At 36.3% G+C, this 14563-nt stretch overlaps 1 protein-coding gene across 11 annotated transcripts in view; it reads right to left on the reverse strand.

The window, feature by feature from the left end:
- The window catches only part of LOC148677957 (janus kinase and microtubule-interacting protein 1-like), a 123724-nt gene that overhangs the window by 20913 nt on the left and 88248 nt on the right, over positions 1–14563 (reverse strand). For all 11 annotated transcript variants that reach the window (XM_088628929.1, XM_088628894.1, XM_088628970.1 and 8 more), the window contains exons 8-11: positions 14450–14509; positions 5143–5271; positions 2409–2537; positions 1596–1679 (exon numbers count right to left, since the gene is read on the reverse strand). In XM_088628929.1, the coding sequence (XP_088485055.1) occupies positions 1596–1679; positions 2409–2537; positions 5143–5271; positions 14450–14509 (402 nt within the window). The remainder of the gene's footprint in view (positions 1–1595; positions 1680–2408; positions 2538–5142; positions 5272–14449; positions 14510–14563) is intronic.

The raw sequence follows: 14563 nt of genomic DNA on the forward strand, positions 1-14563 counted from the left end.
CTGAAGTAGAATCTGACAAAATAACATTATACAAGTCATATAAATCTAAAAATTAAACTTTATTTTGCAAAAGGGAAGGTAGGCATAAATATGAATTAGTTACACTGCAAATTAGGTATTTTTCAATGGTATTGCTCACATTTCCAACAGCTGTCATTAATTGATTAATTTAAATGCACTTATTTGTTACTCCGATACCATATACAATTTTCCTTGTAAAAAAAACTTGCAGTATGCATTTCCTGGAGCACAGCTCAAATAAAGCCTATGCTAATGAAGATATTACTAGATTTTTCAAATGAGGAGAAAAAGGATTTTATGAACAAATAGCCACATCCTAATATGTCAACTAAAGTGTACAAATGAGTTATTTGTAGTGTTAAAGATTTGGGTGTTTTCTGTTTATTATTAATGAAAACGATTGTGCAGACTCAATGCAGATTTTTAAAAAGTAAAACTTGTACTATTTAGTATGATTTACTTTTTTACTATTGTATTAATTTAAGAGGTGTTTAAATAAAATACACTGGATACATTTCAAACAGAAATTTTAACTTGGTTATTTCCTTTATTACAAATATCTAAGTCACTAGCTTAGAACAAATGTACTGTTCGGCCCCATCTTTCTGGGAGAAAATACAAAAGCATTCTGGATGAATTATGACAAATTGTTCAAACAGGGGTTTTGAAATAAGCAGTACCCTTTAAATTGGCACTGTGATTAACTCATCTACAAGATATGCAGTTTTACATTATGTGTTAGTTTTTAGTTATCAACTCACATCTCAGCCGTTTATTAAACCAATGCAAGTTAACAAATATTTAATAATCCAGCTGTACTAAAAACCTTTGTGAAAGATGAATTGAGAACTAAGAGAATAATCTACTGAAAAAATGGTTTATTCTTTCATCTGGAGATAAATGATGCAGATATGGATATGTGACATGGTGATCAGTACTTGGAAATGCACCAAGAGAACAACTGGACCATTGAAATCCACTGCAATTTAAACCACTATCAGCTTAGGGCCTTGATGAAATGGTTTAACCTTTTAAAACTTGCAATTTGTTTGGTCACAATTTACTTATGTATTTCATATTAACACAGGGTGAATTTCATAAGAATCATAGACCATTACAGACATACAGTATACAGTACTGTAGACATTACAACTTCATTACAGTTGACCAGATGTGTACAATTCGTTTGTTTCTTGTAAGCTTCTGTGCGCTATACAGAATACAATAGCTGTATTCTAATCTGTCAAATGTATGTCTATATATTTTTTACAGACATCAAAATATGTGCCATAGGTAATTGCAGACAACTGTCCACTGAAAAATAAAGACAAAAATGGCTTCCAAAGAAAATTCACACAATCACCGTTCCATCTGGACTTTTTGAAAACAGCCACTTTCTGTTCACAAAAATGGAATGGTCTCAGATGTGGTGCAGTAATCGATACTGCAATGGATCAAAGAGCAGGATGACAGATGATGTCAGCAAAATGCCAAGCAAAACAGAAAACTGTAATGACAAGACAGAACAAGGCGACGGAGATCTTAGCAAGCAGTTTATTTCCAGATCCTTTTACCTGCCCCCTCTCTGCCAGGGATTTCTCAAGGTCTTCAATTTTCCCCTGGTATCTTATTAGATCTGCATGCAGCTGCTCACGGGTCTGTGGAGACACAATAGCACGTCAATTAGCCTGCAGCTTTACTAATTAAGGTTTACAAACCTTCCTCCTCATGTAAGCACAAAGGTTATGTGTAATAGGTCCTTAAAGCACAGAACATAACTAAAAGGTGAAGACGTGAACGCAACAAAAAATCTCCAACTGGGAAACTTAATCTTATTCAAAGTAACGTCCTGCTGAGATGCAGACTGGTAAAAATGACTGCAATTTAAATATCAAAGAAAGGCCCAGAGAGCAAAATCCACATTTTGAAAAGAAATACTGACAGGCTTCTGAAGCAATGATTCTATTCCTTCAGTGTTCAAATGATCATCTTGTGCTCAAAACAGAATCTTATTATGAAACGTCTTTCCACATTATATATGCTACAAATTGACAATGCCATGTGTTGTCTTTGACCCAAACATTGCGGTAGGGAAGAAAATTCCAAAAGGGTTCAAATAATTTCACTTCAACATTTTCCCAAATGTTAAATATGCCTGGAAAAAAATGGGAGAGGTTGAGAAGAATTCAAACAAAGACTTGGTCGTTTTGAGGATGTTTTAAATAACAATCTTACACAACATGGTCAAATGTAAGAAAAAGCCTTGCTCAGAAATACTACCTCAACAAAGTTAAATGGGATACAGATTTCAAGTGAGACAGAGATTGAAAAATCAGATAAAGGCACTTAGCCGCTTGATAATATTCCTTCTGTCCATTAGCACTTACCCTTGCTTCCCTCTCAGCATCCAGAGTCCCTCCCACCTGTTCCTGAAGGAGAGCGTAGGCCCTCTGGAGAGCCTGGTACTCTCGTGTCAGCTGCCTGAACCGCAGCTCAGACTCTTCTCTGGAAATTCCCTAGGAATCAAGCACAAAACCACCCGCCCTGTCAACAAACTTTCACATTTTTACAACAGCTAACTACAAAGCCGAAATAAGCTCAAGTTGCTTTTCACTAAATCTCTACACCACAGTTGAGCGCTGTGTTTTGCCAAAAAAATAAAACATCCCCCCCAGGCAGAGTTCACATGTGATGACGACCATTTATTGTGCAGCCTAGTTAACTCACTAACTCACTAACTCAATTCAGTCCGACAGATAGAGCATATACTGTATGATTAATCCTTTGTCGCACTGAACAAAATGTTGCCGGGACGTCTCTTTCAACCCAATGGGGTTGTACAGTGTGTGTTGTACAGTATATAATAATTAAACTATTTTAAAAACTTGGGATTAATAATGATAGAAAAAACATCTAGGAACTAAACCGGAAACCTGTTAAGACACAATGGCTATTAAATTGAAGGAGATCTGGTTGTAAAATAAACAAACCCATTGATGACTGTTTTTTTGTATCAAATACTATATAGCAACTCGATATCAATCCACCTTTCTGGGGTTGGGGGGATTCAGTTATTATACTTTACATAAAAATAAATAACAATAGCTTCCTTTTGAGCTGAAAATGAAATACATTCAATACTACTGAAAAACTTTTTAGTGAACGTTTGTTTCAAGGTTTTCCAATTTGGTGATTTTGTTCTTACCAGCTAATTAAAATCACAGAAGAGTAAAGTCTTTATGTCACAGTTAAATAGCTTTAGCCCATCTGTGCCCAGTGACTACGTACATATTAATATATGTTTACATGTAATTTCAATTTAATTTACATAGTTAAACAAATTGTGCATACTCCCTGTTGATATTAGGGTAGCTTACTGATGCTTCTAAGGTAAGGACCAAGGACCTCAAAGCGTATTGTGTAAAATAAAAGATGTATGTAAAATGTGTAAAAGAGCAAATTTTTCCATTATTTACAGTATAGTGCTAACTGCCCTGTAAACACAACTGTGCCTTTATTCTTCAAGCAGTCTTTCAAAGAACAGACTCTTTGTGAAAATAAAAAATAAGAACAATGTAATATCAAAAGGAATACAAAAAAAGAAACGTCCACTTCAAAATCCCATGATTGCACAACCAAGAACCATTTCTTCTCTGACTTGCAGAACTCAAGTTTGAGACTTGGATTCGTATTCAATCACATGTAGCTTGGAGATAACTTCAAGTCATTTTCATTTTCTTTTACATAACATATTCTACCTCTTTTGATGTAAAAAGAAGATTGTAGCTGAGAAGCCTTCCCTGCAGCAGGACTGGGGCAAAACAGCCATACAACACACAGGTGGAGACTGACTTAGGAAAAACAGAACTATGGCTGCAACTCTTCCTACAATTGCAGCATAAGGTTTTAATACTGTAATGTTATTCTTTTTAAATTTTGTAAGAAAAACACTGAGGAACAATGGGGATGAAAAAACTTTAACATAATAAAAAAACGTTAATTTTTCTCGTTAACTGCTTTTACTGGTTAGAAGGAAAAGTATTATGAAAAATGTGTCACTTTGTTATAGAATTTATGTAAGAATCACAGCATGCCAGCTGCTCTCACCACTGATTACAGTTTAATCACTCCTCCTAGTGAAGGACAAAGTGCCCAATAGCCAACTTACAGTACAGTGCCGTTGAATAGTGAGACAGCAAAGTCAAAACAGCTATTTATGCTTTCAAGTGAAATCATTTCTATTTATGATCATGAGATTGACATGGATGGCAAGTACAATATATTACACATTTTTGCGCAATTGCACGCATATATTTGATGATATGAGAACAGGAACATTCTTGGAATGTTCCGACTTCCAATTTTTTTCATGTAAAATGCATGCTCAATTGGATTTAAATATAAAGACCGAGTGCCTCCACTCTTTTTTCCACTCTTCTTCTCATAAAGAAGGACATGGTTATATTGATTGTATGTTTTGGGCCACATTAATGCTGTATGCTGAAGCACCACCCAATGGGCAGGAAAATAGTATTGACTGGCATTGCAACCTCTATCATACTTCAGAACTTGCTCAGACATGGAAAGATACTAGGAAAGTTCTGGAACAAGAATTTATGGACAGATGAATGCAAGACAGACCTATACTAAAGTGATGGAGTGGTTAAATTGTGGAGAAAGAAAGGAACTGCAGATGCTCAAAAGACTAACTACCACTTTTGTAAAGCACAGCCTACGCCAACACCTTTGCAACTGGCTCACTTGTCTCTTTGGACGATGTAACTAATGAAGGCAACAGCTGCTGTTTCGGCTTCTGTAAAAGAATATTCTTCCATACTCTTTAGGACAGGGCTTCACCATGCAGCATAAAGTGTCCCAACTGTTACTGCTGTTGCTGTATTTTATCATTTATGTTGCACGTAATCAAGAGTTAAGAGTATCAAAGTTAAAAAAAATGGGAAAACAATACATTTACCTGAGAAGAGATAAACTTTCATAGCTATCTTGCGATTTGTGAGTCCTTTGTTAGAAACAACACACTTGCTAGTACTGTTCATATAATTTAAATCTGAGGGACTCGTGACTGAAAACATTGGGCTTAAATACAAGTCTGCTACTTACGTCTTCCAAGTCTTCTTCAGGAGTAGCTGGAGTTCTGTCTGTTCTGTCTGTGTTGTAAGATGTCAAAGAGGAGGTCTCAGAGTCCACAGATTCTTCATCAAATCCAAAATATGTCTCCACAACATGCCTCTGAGGATACAAAGCCCCGACACAGTCATTGAATTACACCAGCAAAAACACTCATTTACACATTTTACGTCATCACAACAAAGTACACTTCCAAACGCTTTAGGCCTTTCTACCACTACTTTCTGGTGCAGGACAACACAATCCCATCAAAGCATCAAAAATACGGACAGATAACTAGACCTGTGGTATTAACTGGTATCTACAGTTGTACTGCATCACAAAAAACAATTAGTTACACAATTAATACAATTTCCTTTCACTTGATTAAAATGAACAGAAGATAAATACAGATATGCTTATCAGGGCCAGGTTGTACAAAGAACACAAGACATGATAAAACAGGAAGAGGCTACCCAGTCATTAAGTCAGTTAATTAAGATCCTCCCTATCTTGGGTTGACTGCGTCACTGCCTTTGAGGATTTTTAATACTTGAATCGGGTGTACTCATAGCTTTAAAAATAAATAAATCATTAAAAGCTATCAAAGCCTAAAATAAAAGTTATTTTCACCAGTCAATGTACTGTAGGACAGTGATGTGGTGATAAGACCAAGATTGTACTGTATATGGTTTCTTTTCTTTCTTTCTCAGACTATGGTGACAAACACTACACAATACTCTAAATGCAGTTTAACCTGTAATCTTTTAGGATGGACCTCCTTCAAAAACATTCTCAAATTTAAATAAGGTTATCAAATATTCCATTTGGTTCAACTACTGCTTCACTTGTTCAAAACATGAACATTATTTAAATCTGCCTCTAAACATGTTAACTCTCCCCAATAGTCTTAGTGCCATGTGGTTATATATAAGATTGTCTAGTTGAATTATGATAGTTTCTATTTACTTATGTGTAATAGAAGTCTTTTGTTTATAATATCTTGTTTTGGTTATCCCCCGTTTTATGGATGGGTGTTACAATAGCAATTTTCCTGCCAAGGAGTATTACCCCAGTCTTGAGTTACTGTAGGAAAAGTCTGGCTAACAGCCATTGAATAATATGTTGGTTTTTTAAGTATAATTGGCTGAATACCATCAGATCCTGGAGTTTTGTTTTCATTAAGCCCTTCTACATTTCTGTGCCTCTTCTATGCCAATATTATTTAATACAAAACTTTGTGTTTCCTCAGCCCGAGGCTTGCAGCCCATTTCTTGCTTGATAGACACTAACGATACCGAAAAAAGGACTGATGTTCAACATGTCCATGAAAAGACGTTTTAAACAGTGTATCGAGATCCGGGTCTACTGAAGCACATGGGGGTAACTAGGGAACATGAGATGTACAGTAATTGTAAAGCTACAGTTTATATTTCTGCTAATTTGGTAAACTTTTCCTCATAATTCTTACACTTGGAAGGAGATCCGCCCTATAACCCTAGGAATACATGCAGGATCACACACATGCTTTTAAAGAGTTGATATGAAGAAATTATGTTTATTGAATGTACTGTAGTGTGTCATCACAAAAGTAACAGCTGTAAACAGTAGGATGTATCTTTAAAATCCAAACGTGATGATTTACACTAGGTCACCTCTGAGCCAAGGCACCTTGTCAATACTAAACAAACCCCCTTCCCCACCACTTCAAAAAATGTAATAAACTTGTCATTTTTCTAAATCATTGATCTGAACATAATGCAAGCCACACTTGAAAAGAAACAACAGCAGCATTTCAGAATTAATTATCCACTGGGAAATTAACAACATATTTCAGTATTGGAGGAAGACCGGAAGAACATTATACTATAAACAAGTATTAAAAACCTGCTGTTTCTACAAAACATTTATTCATGATTAACTAGGATATGCAGGGTAACAGCAACATGGAAAGGATCAGAGTGATTCCTAGAACAACAGATGACTTCAGCTGTGAAAAAGAAAGGTGTTGTCGTGGCAGGAAAGATATGAGAAAGTATAGAAAAATTCAGATTCAAGGAGAAAAAACATGAAGAACTAAGAAAATTAGAATGAACACCTGAAAATTCAAATTCAACTGATAAAATCACTAAAACATTTTAATTGTGAAGTGTTGTGACCATGTATTAATAGCACTCTGTCCATGGGCAGACTGTAGTTATGATTGTTCTTTATAATAAACATTGCCAAAATTACTACAGATAAAAGATGACCAAGAATTTAAGATAAGCTCAACTGTATATACTGTAGGTGTGTAATTACTTATGATACTCTGTAATATTGCTATTAGTCAACAGCAGTGTCATAACAGCAGTACATATTTGTGATTTGGGAAAAGGTAGATGAAGGTGCAGTAATTAACATGAGGCAATGGACAATCCAGAATACAAATCACAAGAGCCTACATCATTACCAATTCAAAACACCTTTAGCCATGAAGAAACTGTTTGCACCATAAGCTAAAATTAATCATAAAAATGATAAGTACGCAAACAGATGGGGAAAAAAAAAGAATGATCAAAAATGAATCTAATTAATCTTGAGCCTCATTAGTCTATGCACAGGAAAATACATTATAGCTCTTACAAAAATAATACACAATTAAATCAAGGTCTAAACAATAAATATTCATTCAAGACATACACCAGCATGAGAAAACAAAAACAACTAGTAAGGGTGGACTTGGTTCTAAAAAACAACATGAAATAACGTACTAAAAGAACATATTTCCTATTACATTCTGCTTCTTAACCAGACAGCATGGCTAAAGAGATCCTGCCTTTGAGTTAACAGCACAATCCATACAGGACACAATATCAACATCCCTTACATGTAAACTGTATTTCCTCATCTGCATCTACCTGGTAAAGTCATTGTAACCTGTCCTAAATAATCTATCAATTAAAGAAGATTTTAAAATAATTTAAATCCTTTTTCCCCAAAAGCAAGGACCGGATAATAGAACTCTCGGACTTCAAGCTTGCTTTCAGATATTGATAAACTCTTACCTTCATGTTTATAGGTCATTTCTTGGCACCCAGAAAAATACAGGCAAACAAGAGCGCACAAGCAGATGAAGGATGAAAAATACAAGATAAGCAGCAAATACTCCATTGTCGCGTTTTACACCAAAGCAGATTATCCTTGATTCAGCCCTTTTTAAAAGGTCTTGATGTCAGTCTAACATCCACAGCAACACAACTTTACAAGATATGATTTTTTTTAAGGCAAACAAATCTTAGATCATTAATACTAAAATGTTTTTAAAAATGAGTCCTGAGGCATGTACTGTAATAGACTATAATCTACTAAATCTCAGTGATAAAAAAATAATTGGATTAATTTCTGAGGAGGGATTGCTTCCTTTCCCTGAACTTTTGTTCATGCAAAATTTAAAAAGAAATTGCTCTTCTTACTTCAGATCAACAATTTCTCTACAACTACATAAGCCAGCAAAAGATTCTTTCAATCTTTGAAGACCCCCCTCTCAGCACTCTGACAATACAGGGACGTGCGTGTGCCTCCGTTAATGTGATAGGTCTCACTGACTCCTGCAGTCTCCTCTCCACCCCTCCTTTGCTTCTCTCTAACTCCATGAAACGGGCTTTTCTGTCTGCATTCAGCATTCACAATTCCCCATCTCCCCAGCCTGGTGTTACTGGGAGGGCTCAGCAAACCCAGCAACCAAACCTCGCTGCATTTCCACTTCATTAATACCCACAGCACTGATCCATAACTTCCATAATTCCCTTTATAATGGTAATAGGGATTTTACTATTTTTTGTGTGATTATGCTGTCAAGTTAAAACAAATTCATCCTAAAAATCAGGGATGTCAAACTGTAAAAAACACAAACTTGTACAGAAATCGAATGCACTAAAAAAATCAGCAAACAGACTAACTGAACAGTTAACATGAAGAGCTTTTAAAGGCTGAAAGGTGTACTCGGCTACAAAGACAATACCTCTGTGTATGATCAAATGAGAGAAAAAAAATGAAAATGCAATTTCAAAATAAAAAAAACATTTTTAATACAGGAGAAACTAGCAATCCTATTAATCCAAGCATTTTTGGAAACTATGGATCTTGCAATGATAAATGTTAACTTCTTGAAAAAAAGTCTATACTGCGATCCAATATATTGGGTAATACATCAACACATTAAGGATCTAAGTGGTGCTATCAAAATACATGACGTTCAACAGCTCTGTCAGCTGTGGGTTTCATTATGAGGATTGCGAACAACCCGTCTTGAACACATAATGAAAATTACTTTGACTGTGCATGCGCATATTTTAAAAAGCACAGAACAAATTAGAGTTTCATAAATTGTGCAAGATTAGTGGAAATAGATTTTTTCCCCAATGTCCATGCTGTACCCCACAGTAGATTACTCATTAAAAGATATCAAGGTGACTAAGGAATTAACTGACCAGCATACAGGAGTTCACCTTTTAAATTCTTAAAAGAACAGATTCAGAATAATTCAGAGTCTCATGAAATATAGCATGCATAATGAACACGAACTAGACAATGCACTAAATGGTTAAGGAGGAATAAACTACTTACAGGTAAAAGCAATTTTTGGGTGAAATACTTTCACGCATGATTTATATTAAGTTTATATCTTAAGCATCAAATTTAATGCCTTTCTCAGGGCTTAAGAAGTTTGTAAAATGCTGAGAAAGTGCTAGAACACAGCGGACCTATTGCAGTTAGTGACTGTGGTTTGAGAGTTAACATGCCCAGAGCCACACAGACTAACTCCGTGGTCCTCAGGTTCACATAAGACAAAATGTTAGAACTGAAAGAAAAACTTACAATTGAATAGCATTAAAAGCACTGTCTCGTAACCACAAATGGACATATGACCATCACATGATGACAGAGTGCTTATGATCACAAATAATGTTGTTTTTTTTATATTTAAAGCCACAATAACCACAATCAGTTTTGTGAAGTGCTTAAATGGATGAGACTAAAGTAAAGCCAACTCTCAATGGTACTACTGTATACATTGTACACAAGAAAGAAAATTTCTGTAGCGGTGCTGTCTGGTTCTGACCCTGAAAGTAACAGAAAACCTAAATCTCCCAAAAAATGAATCATGTATAAGGGATTTAAAGAGAACAAAACAGAATTCAACCCTCACTAGCCAGGTAAGCACGGCACTAAGTGCAGGAATAAAATATATTTTTTCTCCCATTTACAACATCTGATTTTAGACAGCATGAATCAGCCTTACCACAGCCCCTGAGTACAATTAGAGGCTGACTTGCATCCTCTGCGAGACAGTTGCTAAGAGACTAGAGTGACAGAGCAAAACTTAAATAACCCAACCGCTGTGAAGAAAACAGAACAGACATATTCCCCAAGCCAGCCGAAAGAACAACAGGCACAATCATGTGAATCTGAGATAACTTTGTACATTTTGAGAATCCCAAATGGATAATAAAAATAACATGAACAGCTTAAAAAACTAACTATGCATGTATCACGTCCAATTTCAATAATGTCGGTCTTTTCAGAGTAAATTTAAGAATTAATTTCTCAAAACACATAGCTCATATCTAGGGAAAGACCGGGCACCTCATGCTGTGGGGAACAAGAAAATCAACACCCCAATTAGAACTCTTTCTGGATGATGATTCTATTCTGGGCCTCACACAGTATCAGAAACAGATCTGGCTGCTGTTGGCCTCCCTCTTCTGGGATGACCGGATCATGGCCGGGCCTGATATTTTTTATATGAACTGTCAACATCTAGACTACAGGGACTGACCCAAGGTGGTAGCCTGGAAGAGCTGATGCAGCCAAAGCCTTATTTCTTGGACGCTTCCTTTGGATCCTTAGGGAGAAATGTAGAAGGGAGTACTACTAAATGGCAGGGCTCTGTTAGGGGTGGGGATTGGTTATTTTAGTTGTTGCATTTTATTTTATAGTGGTTGGGAGGATAAAAAAAGCAAGGTATTGCACAAAAGGTGCCTCAATTTTCAGTTCAACCTCTGTTTAGATCCCAGTCCATCAATAATAGATCACCACACATCTGTTATCAGTGGGGAGGAGAACAGAGTGATGAAGCCAGTTCATAGATGGGGGTTATTAGGAGGCCATGATTGGTAAGGGCCAATGGGAAATTTAGCCAGGACTCAAGGGTTACACCCCTACTCTTTTCGAGAAACGCCCTGGGATTTTTAATGACCACAGAGAGTCAGGACCTCAGTTTTATGTCTCATCCGAAAGACGGTGCCTTTTTACAGTATAGTGTCCCCGTCACTATACTGGGGCATTAGGATCCACACAGGCTGCAAGGTGAATTTCAAAGATAGTGTTTACTCAAGTATACAGTACATCAGATTTTTTATTTGGCATTTAACAAATTAATGTCCCAAGCTTTAATCAAATATGATGAAAACACTTAAAAGTAGAGGTTGGTAACAGTGGTAACAGTATGTTTTCTAGATTTAAAGATTTAATTATTAAAATTATGGGTTAGCACTGCTGGAAATCTATTAAGTGAAAACAATTACACCATAATCATTCCCAATGATGCAAGAAAAAGAATCACTGTGTACAATATCTAAGAAATGCTGTACACCTCTAAAAGCAGGAAATATCTTTAAACTTCACACTTAACAAAAGTACACTACTTTATATACTGTATGTAGACCAGCAGCACCTCAAAAGACAGCGTATTAGTGAGATTTTATAGTCCCAAACAAGATGGCAAAATTACTAGCACTATGACAGTATGTGAAAGTGAATCCGTTCCTTGAGCAAATGACAGATTTCAGATTCTGTAGCAGAGCAAAACAATCTCGTGCACATCATTTGTTGTTTAAATGAAATATAAGAGAGTATAATAAGAATTGCTAACACAGCAACACTGGCACGAACATACTACCAACATGGTTCTATAATGTGCAGATACCAGATTTTCATTTTAATTTAGCTAAAATGTTCATATACTGTACAGTGCACTTCAGTTCATTGTTCATTGGGTTCCAGCTCCAAGTCATAGAGTGATACTTCAAAGGGACTGTGAGGAAAAAAAAATCATACAGACGACTCTGGTTCCCATGAAAAAGGACAGTTTCTGTTGAGTCCCTGGATTAAGAAAACATTACCTTCCTATTATCATAGTCTATAGGCAAGTGACATAAGGGCCATTTGATCTTTAAATTACTGCTTACTAAACATAGAAAAAGGACTGAGAAAACAAAATAATTCACCCTGTGTAAGGAAGTCCGCAAATAAAATCATATGAAATAATGTTAATTGCCGTTTAATTCAGTTTCATAAAATGTTGTTAATTATACTTTTTGCTGTTATATGTTACTTAACACTTACTGTGTCTAACAACAATATCTTACAAAGTATACTGAACATTCATTCAGCTTGGCCAGCAAATATTTCAGGTAAATTAAGTACAGTATGTGCATACAATGTGTTGCAAGCGTCTGTAATTGTACAGTTGCAGTACAAAGTATTAACCCCCCTCGGACCTCTGCCACATTTTGCTCATCAACTTCAAATTGCAACACATTTGAACAGGATTTTTTGTGCAATCAACAAAACAGACTTGATTTTGAAACGGCATAATTGTTTTATTGTAAAAAAAAACTTTATGAAAAAGAGAACACTGAAAAATACATCTTGGACAAGTATTCACCCCACTAAGACCTTAAGTATTTAATATCAAGGTCATTGTCCTGTTGAAATATGAATCTCCGCCACAGTTTCAGATCTTTTGCAGACTGTTCCAGGTTTTTCTCCCGGATCTACTGTTTGCTCCATTCGTTCTATCCTCTACTTTGACAAGCTTGTAGGTCCCAGTCAATGAAAAGCAACCCCAGAACATTATGCTGCTACCACCATGCTTCAATGTGGGAATGGTGTGTTATGAGTGAAAGGCAGTGCTCTTTCTTCACCAGATATATGGCTTTCATTGAGACCAAATAACTCAATTATTGTCTCATCAGACCATGACTATTATTTTTTCATATTGATTCAAAGGCTCCCACATGCTTTTCTGCATATTCAAGAAGGGACTTGATGTGAGCTTTTTTTTCCCCAAATATGGCTTCCCCCTCGCCACTCTATCATACGGCCGTGATTTGTTTTGGCCTCTTGACCACTTCTCTGACCAATGCCTTTCTTGTCTGGCTGCTGAGTTTTGGAGGACAACCTGGTTGTTGAAGATGCTGAGTAGTTTTATGTGTCCTCCAAACCTTGCTAATTGATTTAACAGTGCTTCTTGGGATAATCAGTGCCTTTGCAATCTTCTAATGCCCCTCGCCTGACTTGAATCTGTCCACAACATGTTCCTTAGTTGTTGCAGAAGCTCCTTTGTCTTCATATGGCTGTGTCTGCAATGTCCAACAATGGGAATGCACAAAGACTGGTGTGCTCAACCTGAATGGTTAACCTTTTTAATAGCACACAGGTGGATTCTGGTCATCATACTGTACAAATTTTGAAGGCAACAGGGGGTAAATACTTTTGCAATGAAGATTTGTAACTATTTTTAGCCCCTAACACACATTGATATTGCAGAGGATGCTGCATAGAACAAATAGGAAGGTCTGTTGCGTTTTCCAGTTGTAACACAACTAAATGTGATAACATAAAATGGCGGTCAATACTTTCTACACCCACTGCATACTGTATGTAGTATATCATCACATGTAACCGAGTTCATGTAATGTTTGAAAACAGGACGCATAAAATAATTTATAAACATTAGCTGGCTTCATAAGTTACTCCAGCATTTCACAGCATCTCCCTCACTGTTCACACTTGGTCCATCCATCCATTTTGTAACTGCTTTATCCAATTCAGGGTTGCAGGGGAGCCGGAGCCTTTCCCAGCTAGCAAGCGACAAACACAAGGCAGGATACATCCTGGACAGGACGCCAGTCGATAAAAGGGCACACACAGATACACTCACACCAAAGCCAATTTTCCCAGAAGCCACTTAACCTACAAGAACGTCGTTAGATTATGGGAGGAAACAGGAGAACTCATGGGAACCCAGTTCAGTGGTTTTTTCAATACATTATCATGACAAAAACATATTTGTGAATTCTTCAAAACTGCACTAGCTTAAAGATATTAAGAAGTAAACAAACAGAATATATGTAATAAATGCAGAGACATCTTGGAATTTATTTTATACAACGGGAATCTAAACACATTCAAACGTCTTTTAAAATCTCATGCCAGCTCATGAATCATTTCAGCAAATTAAAATCCTACTTACCTTTGGGAGCTTGATGGTTTTCCTCTTGGTTTTTTTGGAGAGTCTCAATCTGTCACGCTCCTGTCAAGGGACAAAAGACATTGCAAAGCTTGTCAAACTTTTGAAGGGAAAACT

This window comes from Lepisosteus platostomus, chromosome 1 (genome assembly GCF_059453375.1).
Source record: "Lepisosteus platostomus isolate fLepPlt1 chromosome 1, fLepPlt1.hap1, whole genome shotgun sequence".
Taxonomy (NCBI): domain Eukaryota; kingdom Metazoa; phylum Chordata; class Actinopteri; order Semionotiformes; family Lepisosteidae; genus Lepisosteus; species Lepisosteus platostomus.